The sequence below is a fragment of the Myxocyprinus asiaticus genome, chromosome 12 (assembly GCF_019703515.2).
Source record: "Myxocyprinus asiaticus isolate MX2 ecotype Aquarium Trade chromosome 12, UBuf_Myxa_2, whole genome shotgun sequence".
In the NCBI taxonomy this organism is placed as follows: domain Eukaryota; kingdom Metazoa; phylum Chordata; class Actinopteri; order Cypriniformes; family Catostomidae; genus Myxocyprinus; species Myxocyprinus asiaticus.
This window is the reverse complement of record NC_059355.1, coordinates 20,787,289-20,807,241: the sequence shown is the minus strand read 5'-3', so window position 1 is coordinate 20,807,241 and position 19,953 is coordinate 20,787,289. Positions and strand designations below refer to the sequence as shown.

Genomic DNA, 19,953 nt, shown 5'->3' with positions numbered 1-19,953 from the left:
GGCTGCCAGCCCAAAAGTCTGTTAACTCTGCATATGCATTTTATGAAAAACCTGTGTTTATATGTAAATATGTCCAAGAAATGTCAGAGAAACTGTAAGTCTGACATAGTCAATTGTATGTTATGCTTGCATTGATGATATGTGCAGAAACCGTGTGTGACACATAGAACACAAAAAACAAAATAAGTGTACAGTCTAACGGAAGCGAGAAAGACAGCGAATGGTCGTGGCTGCACCATCTTGATTCTGAAAAATCAAGATTCTTGAAAAATAAAAGATTCTTGAACAGTTTATTTATCAATTTAAAGTGCATTTGGTTCTCCTGTCACTGTAAGAAAACATTCAGCTTGGCTGGGAGGACATTTTTGATTGTATCAGTAGAGCATGAACTGCATGGGGAACCTGCACATTTGATGGACGGAATGCCACCAAGTTTAAACATGAAAATATAGCTTGGATGGCGGCAGCTACTAAATGTAAGCACTGTGGCATTCCCCGTGTGACAGTGTGTAATCGTTTTGAATATTACGCATTTGGGCATTGGTGGTCTTCATTAGAAACGCGGACATGAACATCTCTTCTTCAGAATCGAATAGATCGAACAATTTGGAATAATCTGGCAGGCCTAGACAAAGTGCAGCTGATAGAGCCTATTTCAATTGCTCAAATGCAAAAATGTCATTCTAGTCAGCAATTTTTTTTATCCTTAATTTTCTGTAACTCATGAGCTGCTGTAAGGATAGGTTTAGAGATCTCATATATTTTTTTCATGAACAACAGTAGATCGTGACTAAGATTGTTCAGCCTAAACAATTATCCAGGGTCTGCAGTACCCTGTACTTAGGAAAATAATAATTTGTTGTCATTTTTGGTACCTGTAGAATAACTTTTATTCTTTTACTGCCTATTGATCAAAATTAGCTCCCGAAATCATAATTTGTATGATTGCAGTGAGGTCGGCGGACTGTGGGTGACCACAATGCATTCTGGAAATGTATTTTTGTTCTAACGAGGCAATATTATTCTGTCCTCGACTCTGTTTCATTTTGATTGACAACCTCATCAGAACTGCCTACACATTTCCATACTCTGGAAGAAAGAGTTATGAAGTGTTTTCATCAGTTCTGAAGTGTTATAGCAGGAGTGTTTATTATGACGAACACGATTGACTGGTCGATTGCAAGACAACCACTGGTCGATCTCGTTAACAGGTCAAATGGTAAAGGGAGTAGAGTGAGAAACTACTCAAATAACAGAATTCTTAAAAATCACTTTTTATTTCCTAATTTCAGCTCCCACGTGGGTGGATTTCCGAAAGTTAGGATGGCAGGAGAAGACTCATTTATATTTATGAGGAAAGCTCTTCCTGGTTGGTTACGGTTACGATTAGGGGTAGGGCTATAGTTTCTCCGACCAAGGTAGCGCTTTCCTGATAAATAATACTGAATCGTCCAATCAGGTATCGCTTTCCTCGTAAATGTAAATGACTCTTCCCCTGCCAACCTACGTTTCAAAAACTCACACTGTCTTTTTGTGTGTAAGTGTGTTGTGAGAGCACTCACGTAATGCAGATATGCGGCTGTATGATGGTCAAATACATTTGAAGATGCCTGTCTTAGCAAGATATTGATAGAAACACAGTCAGTTATGTCTGAAGTAAGCGTGAACCATTGCGTAAAGCATTAGTACAATAAAGGGGATTTGTATCAAAATATCAGACCTGTACATGAGGACTTGCAGTGTAAACGCAGCCTGATAGACCTGCTACTGTCTGTGTCATTAATATTAACAACAATAACAAGAAAAACATTAATTGCTCTTGGCTGGATAACTTTAGTAGCTTTAAAATAAAATATGAATGTATTATAATCATTCAGTGAAGACATGTAATCCATGAGATTGTAAGAATGTTTATTTGGATACTTGATACTACTGTTAGAAATTTTAAGCACTGTTTTCTTTTTTCTTTTTTCTTTGTTCTTATTTTATTACTGACTGTTTTCTTTTCTTGAATAATTACTTGAACTTGAAACAATGTTTACCCAATTAACAAATTAGTCAGTATTAGTTTTTGCATCGAGAATCAATACATTTGTCAAGGTTGTATGGGTTTTGTTCCATTCCATGTTTGTTCCTGTCATGTGATCTTGTCATGTGGTCCCCTGGTCATGTGATTTCATGTTTCCCTCCATGTTCATGTGTCTTGTTTTCATTGGTTTATTGTCTAGTTAACTCGTTATCAGTTCTAGTTTGTCATTGGTTTAGTTTATTAGTCTTGTTATCTTGTTTATAGTTCTGTCTGTTCATTGGTTGTCTTGTTACCCATGTCTGTGTATTTAAGCCCTAATGTTTGCCATTGTCTCTTGTCAGGTATTGTTAATGTAACATTGTTTTGTGTAATGAAGTAAAGTCATTTTGTTTTGGATTCACGGTTTTGGTTATCATTTATGTAAATAAATGCACTTGGGTTCTTCACATCATCATCGTCTTCATCTTTGTCATTGTCAGCAACAGCGTTACAACATTTCACTGGAATTAGTTCCGACTGCTGAAATGTTGGTATCTTTTTACATTTTCTCTGCGCATACAATCGACGTAGAACGTTGCTCGGAGTCACTGATCCAGAGTCAGTTTTCTCATGCCATTCTCCCAGTTATGGGGAGCTGTAACATGGAGCATTTCAGCTGCACAAGTCAGTAAATTGAGTGAGTATTTCACCCTGTGTATCATGTTGTAGCCAGTGGAAGACTTGTCTTATAATCCCTCTGCCTAAATGCGTTTACTGTTTACTTTTTTTTTTTTTTTTTTTTTAATGCAGTGTGGATTAACACATGAATCAACTGCTTTTTACTCAACCAAATGTTGACCTCATAATGCTAAAACACGCAATTTTCCTGGCTTGTATAGCTAATGCACATGCGTGTTAGCAAGTTGATTGACAGGTGATGTCTGTATCTAAAAGGTGATTGGCTCTTTTTACCTGCAAGGCGGGACTTCCTTTCTACATCCATTGACTGTTGGGTGCTAGAGCTTCTTGGTTGGGCGTTCCAATTTCTCCCATTCATTTAAATAGAAGTGACTCGTCTCTGCTAAATAGTCTCTGGCCTCACACTCTATAGAACTACAATGCCCATCATGCACTACGTCTCCTCCCTGAAGTTTGCACACTTTTACTCCTGATTTCTCGTGATACAGGGAAAGTAGAGGTGTACAAAAGCAACATGTTACATTATTTAAAAAGTAACTCAGATATTATGGTCTAAAATAAAAAGAGATCGTGTTACTTTACTCGTTACTTGAAAAAGTAATCTGATTACGTAACACGCGTTACCTGTAGTGCGTTACCCCCAACACTGCTGTTAATACAACAGAAAAACCAGAGAGCTGCCGTGAGACCAGCAAATAACTTAATAACAAGCTCTTGTTTTTCTAATGATTCATGTTCAGAGTCTTTTCTGTGACATTCTTACCAAGATGTACCATGGCAGCTTACTTTGCATTGTTTCAGTTCTTTTTAAAAAAAGAAAGTCCATATGTGTTCTGTGTGGTTGAGGGAATAGCAGTTGGAAGTTTAGGGTAGGGTCATTGGAGACTGTTGGGATGGCCACTAGGGAGTGTGAAGCTGTGGTGGGGAAGGGAGATTTCATGGTACCTTGGTCACTTAACGTCCCTTACCCAGTGGCTGGGTTTTCTTTTCTTTTTTTTTAGAAATATTTTTTTTATTGACTTCTTCTTTTAATAACAATTTAAACAATTTTATTTATTATAAAATTATAATAAAAAATAATCAGGAAGGGAGATACAAAGCCATACCAATTAGAGGTGAGGAATACATGCGTACACATACAGAAAAAAATGAAAAATAAAAACTGATAAAGGGGAGTATGAAGAATGAATTGAGTACAGTAATTTCTATTGTGACATGCCAAACCACAATATGTTACCAGAAAGACTGTCAACATGTTCAAGAAATGGTGTCCAGACACAAAGTATTTGAAGATGAATGTACTATAAATGTCAAACTCCATAGTAATAGTTTCTTATGCAATATTATATAAAACTTTTAAAGAAGGTGCCTTATCACTAATCCAAGATAACACAATGTTTTTTCTAGCAGCAAAACACAAAATATCAAATAATCTGGTGGCATATTTATTAGTTAGCCATCTGCAAGGGAGGCCTAGTGTCAATGTCAAAGGGTCCAGCCCAAGTTTCAGACCCAAAGTTTTACCTATAACCTGCACGACTTCTAACCAATAATCTTTAATTACGTGACAGTCCCATATATAGTGAATGTAATCCCCCACCTCTCTTACATTTAAGGCAGAGCGGGGAGTTTGTTAAGTTTGTGTCTGATATATGGTGTGATGTATATCCTTAAGCTGAATAGCTCTTGCTCTGTTACATCTTGAGATTTTTTTTTTTGCCTGAATCCACACCATTTCCCCTTTATCATCTGTGATGTCCAACCTGAACTCTCTCTCCCATACCAGTCTAAGATCCTGTGTATTAGCTACAGGTGCATCTCAATAAATTAGAATGTCGTGGAAAAGTTCATTTATTTCAGTAATTCAACTCAAATTGTGAAACTCGTGTATTAAATAAATTCAATGCACACAGACTGAAGTAGTTTAAGTCTTTGGTTCTTTTAATTGTGATGATTTTGGCTCACATTTAACAAAAACCCACCAATTCACTATCTCAAAAAATTAGAATATGGTGACATGCCAATCAGCTAATCAACTCAAAACACCTGCAAAGGTTTCCTGAGCCTTCAAAATGGTCTCTCAGTCTGGTTCACTAGGCTACACAATCATGGGGAAGACTGCTGATCTGACAGTTGTCCAGAAGACAATCATTGACACCCTTCACAAGGAGGGTAAGCCACAAACATTCATTGCCAAAGAAGCTGGCTGTTCACAGAGTGCTGTATCCAAGCATGTTAACAGAAAGTTGAGTGGAAGGAAAAAGTGTGGAAGTAAAAGATGCACAACCAACCAAGAGAACCGCAGCCTTATGATTGTCAAGCAAAATCGATTCAAGAATTTGGGTGAACTTCACAAGGAATGGACTGAGGCTGGGGTCAAGGCATCAAGAGCCACCACACACAGACATGTCAAGGAATTTGACTACAGTTGTCGTATTCCTCTTGTTAAGCCACTCCTGAACCACAGACAATGTCAGAGGCGTCTTACCTGGGCTAAGGAGAAGAAGAACTGGACTGTTGCCCAGTGTTCCAAAGTCCTCTTTTCAGATGAGAGCAAGTTTTGTATTTCATTTGGAAACCAAGGTCCTAGAGTCTGGAAGAAGGGTGCAGAAGCTCATAGCACAAGTTGCTTGAAGTCCAGTGTTAAGTTTCCACAGTCTGTGATGATTTGGGGTGCAGTGTCATCTGCTGGTGTTGGGTCATTGTTTTTTTTGAAAACCAAAGTCACTGCACCCATTTACCAAGAAATTTTAGAGCACTTCATGCTTCCTTCTGCTGACCAGCTTTTTAAAGATGCTGATTTCATTTTCCAGCAGGATTTGGCACCTGCCCACACTGCCAAAAGCACCAAAAGCTGGTTAAATGACCATGGTGTTGGTGTGCTTGACTGGCCAGCAAACTCACCAGACCTGAACCCCATAGAGAATCTATGGGGTATTGTCAAGAGGAAAATGAGAAACAAGAGACCAAAAAATGCAGATGAGCTGAAGGCCACTGTTAAAGAAACCTGGGCTTCCATACCACCTCAGCAGTGCCACAAACTGATCACCTCCATGCCACGCCGAATTGAGGCAGTAATTAAAGCAAAAGGAGCCCCTACCAAGTATTGAGTACATATACAGTAAATGAACATACTTTCCAGAAGGCCAACAATTCACTAAAAATGTTTTTTTTATTGGTCTTATGATGTATTCTAATTTTTTGAGATAGTGAATTGGTGGGTTTTTGTTAAATGTGAGCCAAAATCATCACAATTTAAAGAACCAAAGACTTAAACTACTTCAGTCTGTGTGCACTGAATTTATTTAATACACGAGTTTCACAATTTGAGTTGAATTACTGAAATAAATGAACTTTTCCACGACATTCTAATTTATTGAGATGCACCTGTACACTATAGGAACACACGACTTTATAGAAATTAGTTATTTGCTTTTGCATGGGTTGGTTCAAGATGATCTTTTCTACTTCTGTTAGTGAGATGCTAGAGGTGAGAGATGATTTTTTTGAATATATAATCCCTAATTTGGAGAAATCGAAAGAAGTCTTGCCTGGTAAAGTGATATTTTGTAGCTAATTCCTCAAAAGACATCAACAATCCTTCCTCAAATAGATCATGGAATCTGCGTATACCAATGGCATGCCAGTTTTAAATCCATGGTCTGTGATGCCTAGCGAGAATTTTGGATTGTTGTGAATTGGGGTGAGGAGGGAGGTTGTGTTAACCCTTCCTTCTAATTTCTGGATGATAAACAAGGTTTGAGAGTTATATATACGATGGGACTATTACATAAAGCCTTAACCATTTTGAGGTTGCGAATAAATAACAAATGCTGTAATGGACAAGAAGAGTGAGATGATTCAAGATCAAACCAGATTGATTTAGGATCTTCGTTAAATCATTCAGCAATGAATTTGAGCTGGCAAACAAGCTGGTACCACTTAACATTCGGGACATCCAAGCCACCCTCAGACCCAGAAAGCTGAAGTTCATAAATTTTAATTTGGGCTTTCTTTTGCTCCAGATAAATGAACTCAGCCACCCATTAAGCTGTTTTATGACCTTGTTTGGTAATAAAATTGGTATAATTTGAAGTGGGTACAATAAGCGTGGTAAGACATACATTTTAATCACAGCAATTCTCCCCAACCAGGATAGAGGGAGAGTCATCCACTTATTCAAATCGTCATGAATTTTATCAAGCAGTGGGGTAAAGTTAGCTTTGAACATTTCACTAAATGTAGGGGTTATATTAATAACCAAATATACAAAACCATTATCAGGCCATCTAAATGGGAAGGAAGTCCTTTTAAATACACTATTTCTAAGGTTTCCCACAGGCAGAGGTATGGATTTAGAAACATACTTGTACACTGAAAACTGTCCAAAGGATTTAATAATATCTATCAGATGAGGCACAGAAGTTTTAGGATCAGATAGGAAAAGCAGAACGTATTTGCATACCACTCCCCCAGACATAAGGGTATAAAAGGAGCTGGTATGCAACCACTCATTCAGGTTTTGTGCTGAGGAGCCGAGACAAGGTCCCGGCCATTTCAGCAGGTAGTCCAGCGTTGTGGCAGGAGGGACATAATGTCTCGTTCCCTCCATCAGGGAACGGAGGTTACGCAAGTAACCAGGACGTTCCCTATCTGTCACTCACTTGACGTTGTGTCGATGTAGCGACACAAGGGGTCCCTATACAAAACGCCGCAACTGGCTGAACTGTGTGACATGAACTGGTGGTGTGTGATGGGCAGACCACTGTGCGCCTCGTACCCAGCGCACCAGGCCGACACGTAACCTCCCCCAACACTGTTATGAGTGTCGAACAGCCCTTTGGGGACAAGTTGACTGCCCAAAAGATAGAGACAGGCCAGCCCAGTCATGGCCTCTTATCCTCTTTTTTTCCTCTCCCCCCCAAAAAAAGGAATTAACCGAATGGGGCCACCAGATCTAAGTCGGGGGGGTGTCACTCCCAAGGGGAAGACACCGTGGAGACCACACCCCACCCGGGGGGGGGGGATTTGAGTGGAAATACGTCACATGGTCTTGCTGAGCTTTGTCGGAAGTATGTCATGTGGAGAAGTCCCATGGTAGGTCCTACCCTGCAGGGGAGGAGTTTCTACAAGCATGGAGACTGGGGCAGAGGGGCCTCTGCCGAAGGAAGACGCAGTTTACCAACAGGGAAACGAATTAACAGAAGATATACGTCGCATGGGGTTACCTACGGGGAACCACCACATGCGGAGCACCTACCCCAGTACAGGGCTTAGTTAGCATGTGTACTGAGCCAGCAGTGAGTTTCTCCGCAAACTCGTCTGCCACAGGGCTCGGAGGAAATCAACCAGGGAACAAAGTTTGTGAACACTACTGGGAGTCAACGACGCACGTCTTCAACTCAGGGGAGGTGAAAGGCGCTATGCAAGCGATACACCCAGCCAGCTGTCCTGGACTTACCTGCTTGTGCGTGCCACTACACGGGACAAAACCGGTTCCACCCAGAGATTGTAGAACCTCGCAAAGGTGTTGGGTGTTGCCCAGCCCCCTGCTCTGCAAATGTCTGTTAGAGAGGCGCCACTGGTCAAGGCCCAGGAGGCCGCTACATCCCTGGTAGAATGGGCTCGTAGCCCTGCCGGGGAGGCACGTCCTGGGCGTGATATGCCATTGTTATGGCATCAATGAGCCAGTGGGCAATCCTCCGCTTGGAGACAGCGCTTCCTTTCCGCTGTCCACCAAAGCAGACAAAGAGCTGCTCGGAGACTCTAAAGCTCTGCGTGCGATCCAAATAGATGTGTAAAGCGCGCACCGGTCACAGCAACGTCAGGGCTGGGTCTGCCTCCTCTTGGGGCAGTGCTTGCAGGTTTACCACCTGATCCCTAAAAGGGGTCGTGAGAACCTTGGGCACATAGCCCGGTTGGGGTCTCAGGATCACATGAGAGTAGCCCGGACCGAACTTCAGGCACGTTTCTCTGACAGAGAACGCTTGTGGGTCTCCTACCCTCTTGATGGAAGTGAGCGCAGTCAGGAGGGCAGTCTTCAAAGAGAGTGCCTTAAGCTCAGCTGACTGCAAGGGCTCAAAGGGGGCTCTACGTAGACCCTGAAGAACTACAGAGAGGTCCCATGAGGGAACAAGGCGCAGTCTGGAGGGATTCAACCTCCTGGCGCCTCTCAGGAACCTGATGATCAGGTCGTGCTTCCCTAAGGACTTACCGTCCACTGTGTCGTGGTGTGCCGCTATAGCGAATACATACACCTTCAAGGTGGAGAGGGACAGCCGCCCTTCCAACCTCTCCTGCAGGAAGGAAAGCACCGATCCGACTGTGCATCTCTGGGGGTCTTCGTGTCGGGAAGAACACCACTTAGCGAACAGACACCACTTAAAGGCATACAGGCACCTTGTAGTGGGGTCCTAGCCTGAGTGATCGTGTCTACCACCGCGGGTCTATACAGAGAGGTGCCTCGGTCAGGGCGTACCAGAGCAGGCAGTGAGAGGATTCCTGGGAGGCGAACAGGTCTACTTGTGCCTGTCCGAATCGACTCCAGATCAGCTGGACCACCTGAGGGTGGAGTCTCCACTCTCCCCTGAGGGTAACCTGCCATGACAGCGCGTCTGCTGCAGTGTTAAGGTCGCCCGGGATGTGAGTGGCTCACAGCGACTTGAGATGCTGCTGATTCCAGAGGAGGAGATGGCAGGCGAGTTGTGACATACAACGGGAGCGCAGACCGCCTTGACATTTGACATATGCTACCATTGCCGTGTTGTCTGTCTGAACTAACATGTGCTTGCCCTGGATTAACGGCCAGAACCTCCGCAGGGTGAGCAGAATTGCCAGCAACTCGAGGCTTGATGCTGGACACTCGCTAGAATGCGTCTTTGCGTCAGCATCTAGGACGGGAGTCTGTGTAAAGCCCGGTTCAGTACTCACAGGTCCAAGATTGGCCGCAACCGTCCACTGAAATGACGCTGAAATGCGCCGTCAGATCCAGCAGAGGTGAATGAACAGTTGTGGGAATTCAGCTCAGTGAGCATGACCGTTCGGCTCCAAAGAGAAAATCTGAATGAGTGGTTGCATACCAGCTCCTTTTATACCCGTATGTCATTGGCCTTTTATCAAAGACCAGAGGTGTCTCGGGCTCCCAAGAGTGACCCCTAGTGTCACTACATCAACACAACGTCGAGTGAGTGACAAATAGGGAACCTCATGTCTCTACATGCTGAACATGTTTAATCAACTGCATAAAATATTTATATATTAAATCACGTATGTTTGGCTTCATTCGCAACCTCTTCCTTGTCAGTTGTCTTCAAAGGTGAACAACTACACGCAAAGACGCAAGTTTGTCTGTGTTTTTTTAATCAGTGTGAACATGACAGTTCCCTTACGACTCAGTACAATTGACATTGTGTTTATTAATGCATATCTGGAGTGCCTTCTTACACAACCTATTTGAAACCTCTCTACAATAATGGCAATATTCTAATATTGGCTATGGTGTTTGAGCCCCGTCTGTTTTGGTGCGAAACTGTCCACTATAAAAACAGGTGCACAAACAGCATTTCCTCAGAATTTCTTAATTCAAGACAACGATCATCTCTTTTCTAGAAGCCCTTTACCTTCACCATCGATATACACGAGTCAGCTGGCAGAATCTTCGCGGGAAGACTTTCCGCTCCCCTGCAGTGCTCCGGCGAACATCACAATGCCTTGCCAATTGACGCTTCGCGGGTGAACAGGTCTCAGCACCTTGATTCCCCGCAGCGCTTCGGCTGGGTTTGTGTATCCTCTCAGAGCAGGCAAATGAATGAGCACGGCTTCGATCCAGAAACATTCAAAGAGCTACAGACTTAGCGCTGCATACCATTAAAGTCACTGCGCAGGCCATTGGCAAGTCCATGGGCAAACTGGCAGTTATGGATTGATATAAAAAGCCACTCTGTTGGATGCTCCAGTGTCTCCAGCTGGCCTCTTTAGCAGCTCTGTGAATAAGTTTGCTGAGCATTATGTCACGATTCAGCAGCAGTCACAGGCTATGAGACACTTTATGCCCAAATGGAGTACATCACAGCCGGATCGCCCTCGCTCAAGTTTCGAGCCAGCGCCTGACTAAAAGTCCCATACCTGCTGCCTCACTGGCACCTGCATATCAGTATATGCAGCAAAAGCGCACCTGACGCACAACCCTTTGAAGTGGAAAGCAGAGCCCACGGTTCCCTCCAGGTCTGCTCCAAAAAAGGCTTGGTTGGAGACACAAAGCATTGTTCCCCATCTCCCCACAACTGTTTGCCAGGAAAGGAATATTGTTGTTCACAATATTGTTCAAAATGTTTTTTCTTTGTCTTGCACTCAAATAAATGCAATAGAAAATGCAATAAGTGCAAAAAAGAATACAGCATTAGTTGCAAATGCACGAGATGCTCACACATTCTCAATAAAGAGCCCTTTTTCCTCTTCAAAGCACACACATTATGCTCAACCGCTTCTCTATCATGAGCGACGCATTATATCATACGGTAAACAAACCGAATTGCCCTCTGTCCTGTTATGTGGACACATGGCGAGCCCTAACGGGTATTTCAGAATGGGTGCAAAAAATGAACAAACATGGTTATACGATCCAATTTGCACACCGGCCACCCTATTTCAATGGCGTTTTGTCTTCCACGGTTTCACCCGAAGACGCACCATTGTTACGAGTGTCATGGCACATTCCCCAAAACCACCATCGAAACACAGTCGAGTCAAAGATTTCTCGGAGGCGCAAAATTCTGATTCCAAAAATAGACTTTTATTACAGAGTAACAAGCCGAGGTGGTCCATGGAGCATCTAAAATTACACTTTAGAACATGCCTTTTTTATACAGTTTTTGTTCTCTTTTCATCCAATAAAGATTATCCAAAAATCTTCCCATACTATCTGTCAGAGCCAGGACTCAAACTTGGGTCTCTGGCACAAGAGTCTTAATTTCCACCACTGAGCCACAGAAAGGAGTTAAACCCAATAGTCAGACGCATTCTTAAATGAACTCAGAAGAGTTTATTAACTAAAATAGCAAAAAGGGTACAAAAAGCAATTTCTTACTGACAACCACAAAACAGAAAAATCTTTAGTCCAATAAGGATCCAAAAGGAGGAAAAAATAATCTCCAAAGAACTCAGGAAAAAGACACCAAAAAACAGCAAAAATAAACACAGGGAAAAAACAATCCAAGAGGCTTTCAAAGTTTAGTACTTAGAACTAGAGCAGACTTACGGCAGCAACTGGCTAGGAACATCAATAACCAAGCAAAGAAACAAAAGGAAGACAGCCCAGAACGAGGCACATGTGAAAACAATGGCACTGATTACAAGAGGCACAAGATAGACATGAGTACCATAGGGACCTCTAGTGGCCAAAATCTAACATTAAAGCAAAAACTCTGACAGGACCCCTCCCTCTAGGAACGGCTCCTGACATTCCCTCCCGGACGAATGGACTTGCGAGCATGAAATTCTTGAATTAGTTTGGGGTCCAAGATGTCCTTGGCAGGAACCCAGGAGCGCTCCTCAGGTCCATAGCCTTCCCAGTCCACAAGACCCATGTACTCGATGGGCATCCAGTATTCTGTGGATTGTGTAAGCTGGCTGGCCACCAATGAAACAAGGAGGGGGAGGTTTACCTGTCGCAAGAAAAGAAGAAGACAAAACAGGTTTTAACAGTGAGACATGAAAAGTGGGATTTATCTTCAAAGACTTAGGCAAGTATAAACGATAAGTAACTGGGTTTATTTTCCTGGCAATCTTGAAGGGGCCAGTGAACCTCTGGGAAAGTTTACGGGATTCCACCCGCAAGGGAATGTTCTTAGTGGAAAGCCAGACTCTTTGGCCGGGGCGCAGAGTGGGAGCAGGTCTGCGTCTGCGATTGGCCTGGTGCTGATACTGCTGAGAGACCTTCAAGAGCTTGAGTCGGGCTTTTTTCCATGTCTGGCGGCAACGTTTAACAAACTGTTTGGTGTTGCCTTGTGATAGTGGAAGTCCAGTGATAAAATCCATGGAAAGATGAGACCGAGGTCTATGAGGTATGGAGAGAGGATGCAATAGCCCCTGAGGAGAACGATGAGGGACCTTACTTTGGTTGCACGTGGGACATGCGTTTACAAATGTTGTCACATCCTCCTTGATAGTTGGCCACCAAAATCGTCTTTGGAGGAACTCAAGAGTGCGAGAGGTACCAGGATGACAAGTGAGACGAGAGGAGTGTCCCCACTGGAGGATCTGGGAGCGGACAGCTTTAGGGACAAACAGGCAGTGGGTTGGCCCCCCTCCTGGGTCAGGTTCTCGGGCTTTGGCTTGTTTTACAGTATTTTCCAGATCCCACCTGATAGGAGCTATTATCTTGGAACTGGGGATAATCGATGCAATAGAATCTTCCTGAGGAGTGTTTACATATACTCGGGACAAAGCATCAGGTTTTAGGTTCTTAGAGCCGGGGCGGTAGGATAAAATGAACTTGAATCGGTTGAAGAATAAGGACCAACGTGCCTGGCGGGGGTTGAGTCACTTTGCCTGCTGAATGTATTCCAGATTTTTGTGGTCCGTGAATACTTGGAATGGGTGTTTGGCCCCCTCAAGCCAATGCCTCCACTCTTCAAGCGCTAGCTTAACTGCCAGTAACTCTCGATCCCCTACATGATAGTTCATCTCAGTCGGTGTAAGGCGGTGGGAAAGGAATGCACATGGATGCAACTTGTTGTCCTCCCGCCTTTGGGACAGCATAGCTCCAACCCCTACATCTGAAGCATCGACTTCCACAATGAAGGGTTTATCTGGGTTAGGGAGAATGAGAATAGGTGCAGAGGTAAAATGGCTTTTGAGTTTGCTGAAGGCCAACTCTGCTTCATGTCCCCAATTAAAGCTGGTTGTGTTCCCCTTGATGAGGGCAGATAAAGGAGCCGCCACAGTACTGAAGTTCCGGATGAACTTGCGATAAAAATTGGCAAAGCCAAGGAAACGCTGTACTTCCTTTACCGACGAGGGGGAGGGCCAATCCACGACTGCTTGAACCTTTTGAGGGTCCATTTGTATCTGGCCAGGCTTGATAATGAACCCCAGGCACTGAACTTTAGTCACATGGAACTCACATTTCTCAGGTTTAACATAAAGATGATTATCAAGAAGATGTATGAGAACCTTGCTGATGTGTTTTACATGCTCTTGGAGGGAACTTGAAGATGAGGATATCATCTAAGAAGACAAACACAAATTGGTTGAGAATGTCTCTGAGAACATCATTGATGAGAACTTGAAATACTGCAGGAGCATTAGTGAGACCGAAGGGCATAACTAAATATTCATAGTGCCCAGTGGGCGTGTTGAAGTCGGTCTTCCATTCATCTCCTTGTCTGATGCGCACGAGATGGTAGGCATTGCGCAAGTCAAGCTTAGTGAAGATGGAGGCTTCTTGCAGAATTTCGAAAGCAGTGGCCATTAGCGGCAAGGGATAGCAGTTTCGAATAGTGATCTTATTAAGGCCCCTGTAATCAATACATGGCCGGAGTCCGCCATCCTTCTTCCCAACGAAAAAAATCCAGCTCCAGCAGGGGAAGTGGATGGTTGGATGATACCTGCTGCAAGGGATTCGTTAATGTATTTGTCCATAGCAGTTCGTTCGGGGGGAGACAAAGAGAATATACGACCTCTGGGGGGACAGGTTCCTGGGAGCAGCTCAATGGCGCAATCATAGGGGCGATGAGGAGGTAAGGAGGTGGCCTTCCTTTTGCTGAACACTGCTTTGAGGTGGTGGTACTGAGCAGGGACTTGAGACAGATCTAGGGCTTCTTGGGACTCGAGAACAAGATCAGGGGAGTTCTGGGCCAAGCATGTAGTCTGACAGGTGGGACCTCAACTGAGAACAGCGCTAGTGGACCAGTCAAAGTGTGGGTTATGCTGGAGGAGCCAGGGGTGACCGAGGATAATAGGGAACTCTGGAGTCTTTATAAGGTGAAAGCACATTCTCTCCTGGTGCTGGTAAGTGACGAGACAAAGGAGAGAGGTGAGGTGGGTTATTTTCCCTGGAGCTAACGGTCTTCCATCCAAGGCTGTCGCAGTTAGGGGGGCAGGAAGGGAATTAATAGGAATCTGGAGACTTTTGGCATAGGAAATATCCATGAAATTCCCGGCAGCACCAGAACGGGACTGGGCGTTTCCCGAAAGCTCGGGGCAGGCGGAGCGAAAATGACCATATGATCCACAATATAGACAACAGCGCTCTCTCATGCGACAGTCTCGTTCTGATGGGGAAAGCCTAGTCCTTCACAATTGCATGGTTTCCGAGGACTCGTGGGGCACTGGTAGCATTTGAGCAAGTGCTGGACTGGCAGACAATGTGGAAACAGATGGCCGGTTCAGTCTTCTCTCCCTCAGGCGATTATCCAGCCGGATTGCTTGATCCATGAGGGTCTCGAGATCACGAGCAGGTTCTCTGGTAGCCATATCATCCTTGATTGGCTCAGACAGACCATTCAGGAAACACACCATGAGGGCCTTGTCGTTCCAGCCGCTTCCTGCTGCAACTGTCCGAAACTGTATGGCATATTCAGCCGCGCTGCCATTACCTTGTCGGAGGGTGAGAAGTCTCTTAGAGGCTTGCCGGCCACTGAGGAGGTGGTCAAAGACTCGCTTGAACTCCTTTTCAAACACAGAATAACTTGAACAGAAGGGTGCCTGTGCCTTCCAGACCACTGTTGCCCAAGAAAGAGCCTTGCCAGAAAGGAGGGTGATAACATATGCGATCTTGGCCCGATCTGAGGGGAAGGAAGATGGTTGTAATTCAAATGTGAGAGAGCATTGAGTCAGGAACACATCACATGCACTGGGGTCACCTGAGAAATGTTGTGGTGGAGGTAGGCGAGGTTCAATCAGAGGAGAGAGCAATCGAGAATCCGGAAGGGGTACCGAGGCAGCAGTAGAGGGCAGCCGGTCCAGGATCTGACGGACAGAAATCATGAGATCAGACAGCGCTTGTGAGTGTTTAGCCATCACAGTCTCCTGATGAATTAGTGCTGACTCATGGCATTGGATTGTGGACTCCTGCTGAGCAATTGTGGCCAGGAGTTCTTGAGCATTAGGCATCTCTGGGTTCATAATGTTTGCTTGGTTATTCTGTCAGAGCCAGGATTTGAACTTGGGTCTCTGGTGCAAGAGTCTTAATTTCCACCACTGAGCCACAGAAGGGAGTTGAACCCAAAGGGTACAAAAAGCAATTTCTTACTGACAACCACAAAGCAGAAAAATCTTTAGTCCAAAAAGGATCCAAAAGGAGGAAAAAATAATCTCCAAAGAACTCAGGAAAAAGAGACCAAAAAACAGCAAAAATAAACACAGGGAAAAAACAATCCAAAAGGCTTTCAAAGTTTAGTACTTAGAACTAGAGCAGACTTATGGCAGCAACTGGCTAGGAACATCAATAACCAAGCAAAGAAACAAAAGGAAGTGATTGAGTCACAGGGTAAGACTTGCCCAATTGGTGTTAAAGCACATTCAGCTAGAGGCATGGCCTCCTCATGGGCATGAACGAATGGTGTTTCCTTACAGGACATATGTTTTACAGCAGGATGGTCCTCACAAAACACATTCGCAAGGTTTTACCTCCCTTTTAGGATGAGCTCCCCATCTTTTACACAACCACCAGCATTAGGCCGTTGTAATTTACAGTAAGTTACAAGCACTTACATTACAAATAAACTCCCTTCCCGACAGGGTTCGTGAAGGAGTTAAATCATACTATATGACTATAGTTCATATATTTGTCCTGAGTGCTCACCTCCAGGCCCAACATAAGGGTCACTCACTGCGGCATACTCTTACCCACGAGACTGCAGGGTCATGCTTCCTTTCTAGGAGGTTATGTCATATAGCGCGGAGTGATGGGATTCTGTTCCCCATATGCGTTAATAAACACAATGTCAAGTGTACTGAGTCATAAGGGAAAGTCTCGGTTATGTATGTAACCTCAGTTCCCTGTGACGAAGGGAACGAGACATTGCGAATGCTAGCCACACTACAAGACTCAGAGTTCTTGAGGTATGAGCGATGCGCTCCTTGTTCTCAGTCAGAAATTCTGAGGAAATGGTGTTTGTGCACCTGTTTTTATAGTGGACAGAAGAGGCCGGGCTCAAACACCATAGCCAATTTTAGAATATTGCCATTATTGTAGAGAGGTTTCAACTAGGTCGTGTAAGAAGGCACTCCCTATATGCGTTAATAAATGCAATGTCCTGTTCCCTTCGTCTCAGGGAACCGAGGTTATGTACATAACCAAGACGTTTTGTTTCTCAACATTCTAAATACACCAGCCAACTTTAGAATGTTGGAAGTGATGGTGTCTGTTGGCGTTTGTTGGGGCAGTGTGAACTGGCCTTAATGGAGCTTGAAATCATGATCGGCAAGGAGACAACTCAAGATTTAGGAGTTACATTTTGGTTTGTTCTCACCCAAAACCGACTGGATCGCTTCAGAAGACACTGATTAAACTATGGGAGTAATATGGGCTACATTTATGCTTATTTTGTGATTTTGTTTTAAGCTTAAAATTTTTGGTCACAATTCACTTGCATTGAATGGTCCTACAGAGCTGAGATATTCTTCTAAAAGTCTTTGCTTGAGTTCTGCTGAAGAAATAAATTCATACACATCTGGGATGGCATGAGGGTGGGTACATAATGAGAGAATTTTCATAGTTAGCTATCCCTTTAACCTCTACCATTTCACAGCTCAGTTTCATCAAGAAGCCAAGGGCCAGCATGCCTTCTTTTCTGGATAGGGAGAAAAAGTGTTGAAATTAGGTGTTATTTTATGCATTTTTGAGCTAGAGGAGAATAGGAGGATATTTGTTAATGTTTAATGTTCTGTTACATTTGTATTTAAAAACAGTGGTCTGTTATGCTGGAGTTTTGTGGGGTCACCATTGTTGTAAATAATTGCACTTGTCAGTAGGTTGAGGAGAGACTTTCACTCTTATGTGATACTTGATTTGAGTGCTGTTTATGTTTATAAGCAGTTGCTATTAAATTGACTGAGCAAAAGTTTCACTGCGCTTTCCTCATGGCATATACTAATGATTAATAAAATAAACTAAGTTGACAAACATAAGAAACTCAAGTTTAATAAACCTAATGAAGTTATTTAAAGGGATAGTTCACCCAAAAATGAAAATTCTCTCATGATTTACTCACCCTCCTGGCAGATGTGTATGACTTTCATTCTTCTGCAGAACACAAATGAAGATTTTTAGAGAAATAACTCTGTAGGTCCATACAATGCAAGTGAATGGGTGCCAAAGTTTTTAAACTCCAAAATCCACATAAAGGGAGCATAAAAGTAATCCATATGACTCCAGTGGTTAAATCCATGTGTTCAGACATGATATGATAGGTGTGGGTGAGAAACAAGTCAATATTTAAGTCATTTTTTTTTTATCATGAATTCTCCTCCCTGCACAGTAGAAGGTGATATGCATGAAGAATGCGAATCACCAAAAACAGAACAAGGAGAAAGTGAAAGTGAAGGAAAAAGGGCTTAAATATTGATCAGTTTCTCACCCCCACCTATCATATCGCTTCAGAAGACATGGATTAAACCACCAGTTATCTGGAGTACTTTTATGTTGCCCTTATGTGAATTTTGGAACGTCAAAATGTTGGCACCCATTCACTTGCATTGCATGGACTTACAGAGCTAAGATATTCTTCAAAAAATCTTAGTTTTGTGTTCAGCAGATGAAAGAATGTCATACACATATGGGATGGCATGAGGGTGAGTAATGATGAGAGAATTTTAATTTTGGGGTGAACTAACCCTTTAAAACTGCTATAGTACATTCATTTGACCTAATCCAGCTAATTATGTTGGCTCAATGAAATTTAATTTCAATTAAGGAAGAGAAATGGCTAAATTTTTGGAGCGTATTGACGATCAAAATGTTGAAATATATGTTCTTATATTTGTCTGATAAGAGCGCACTATTATGCTCCAAATTGCACATTTAATCTCAATTGTTCATTATTTTTGTGTGTACTCTTTAACTGTCCTCAAAGTGACAATAAATTAAATAAATAAATAAAGTACACATACAGTTGTTAATATGAAACAATAGCATTTTTTTTCCAGCATGAGCAACATGTAGTTTGCAGTATAGCTCTCTTCAGTGCTGTGTGTGACAGTACCTTTTATTCATATGTAAATAAAAAGCATCCTATACAAATTATTTCAATCACATGCTTAAAACTGAGATTAAATAATAACAAATAAATAAATAAATAATACAAAATCTGGGCCATACATTTTATCAATTTTATGTTATGTCATTGCAACTCTGCTTTGTTTTTTAAGGTGGGAAGCCTACAGGTGTGCTGTGTGGAGAGCCCTCTGCCCCTCTTAGAAGATTTAATGCACAACTTGTCAGCCAAAGCAACAGCACACTTGACAGCAAAATACCTGTGGTGAGATGGGGACAATTTCAGCCATTATTAGGTAAAAACAAACTTGTGTCTTCAAAGTTCTTATCTGAACTGACTTCAGTTTATTAGATTTAGTTCAGTGTTTTGTAAAATGTATTGCTTCTGCCAATGATGACACCTAGAATATGCTTTTATTTATTTACAGAAAGGTGACCAAGACACAATCAATGTTGGTGAGTGTTTAGACTCTTCCCTCATACATTTATATGGGTGCATAAGTGCACCAACAACACTTAGAACCTACAGTAAACGTGAAAGTGAATGTACAAATTACATCTTAAAATCCAACTGCTCTCCTATGTTTTTTCCCCCTGAATTAATAAGTGAATGAGTGAGTTCTGATTGTTATTTTACTTTTCTTTGGATTCTTATTTCCACAGAGAGCAAAGAAGAACCTGAGCCTGTTCAGGAACAGAATGAGATACCAGCTTCTCCTTTCCTCACTGCAACAGAGCAGCCTGCAGCTGGGATCCCCTCTGGCCGTAGGAACCCACCAGGGGGCAAATCCTCTCTCATCTTAGGCTAAAGATTTGGCTGAACTTAGTATAAGATCTGTGCCCATTTCAATTGAACATCTCAGAGTAAATGTGCTGTTCTGTGGCCAGTGCCCATACTCTATAATTGTGTCCATAAAGCTACAGTACATAAGCCACAGAGGACTGATTTCAGATCTTGACAAAGAAGTCAGATCTAGTCAGAGAACTGTGCTGCATATCTTTGAGTTTTCTTCACAAAGAATAAGCTGTT

The 19,953-nt window shown here is 42.9% G+C and overlaps 1 protein-coding gene across 1 annotated transcript in view; it reads left to right on the top strand.

Annotated features, from left to right (window-relative positions):
* Positions 1–19,732, top strand: part of LOC127449040 (jupiter microtubule associated homolog 1-like) — a 34,519-nt gene extending 14,787 nt beyond the window's left edge. The window contains exons 3-5 of the mRNA XM_051712139.1: positions 19,079–19,188; positions 19,352–19,379; positions 19,587–19,732. Coding sequence (XP_051568099.1) covers positions 19,079–19,188; positions 19,352–19,379; positions 19,587–19,732 — 284 coding nt within the window. The remainder of the gene's footprint in view (positions 1–19,078; positions 19,189–19,351; positions 19,380–19,586) is intronic.
* Positions 19,733–19,953: the final 221 nt, after the last annotated feature.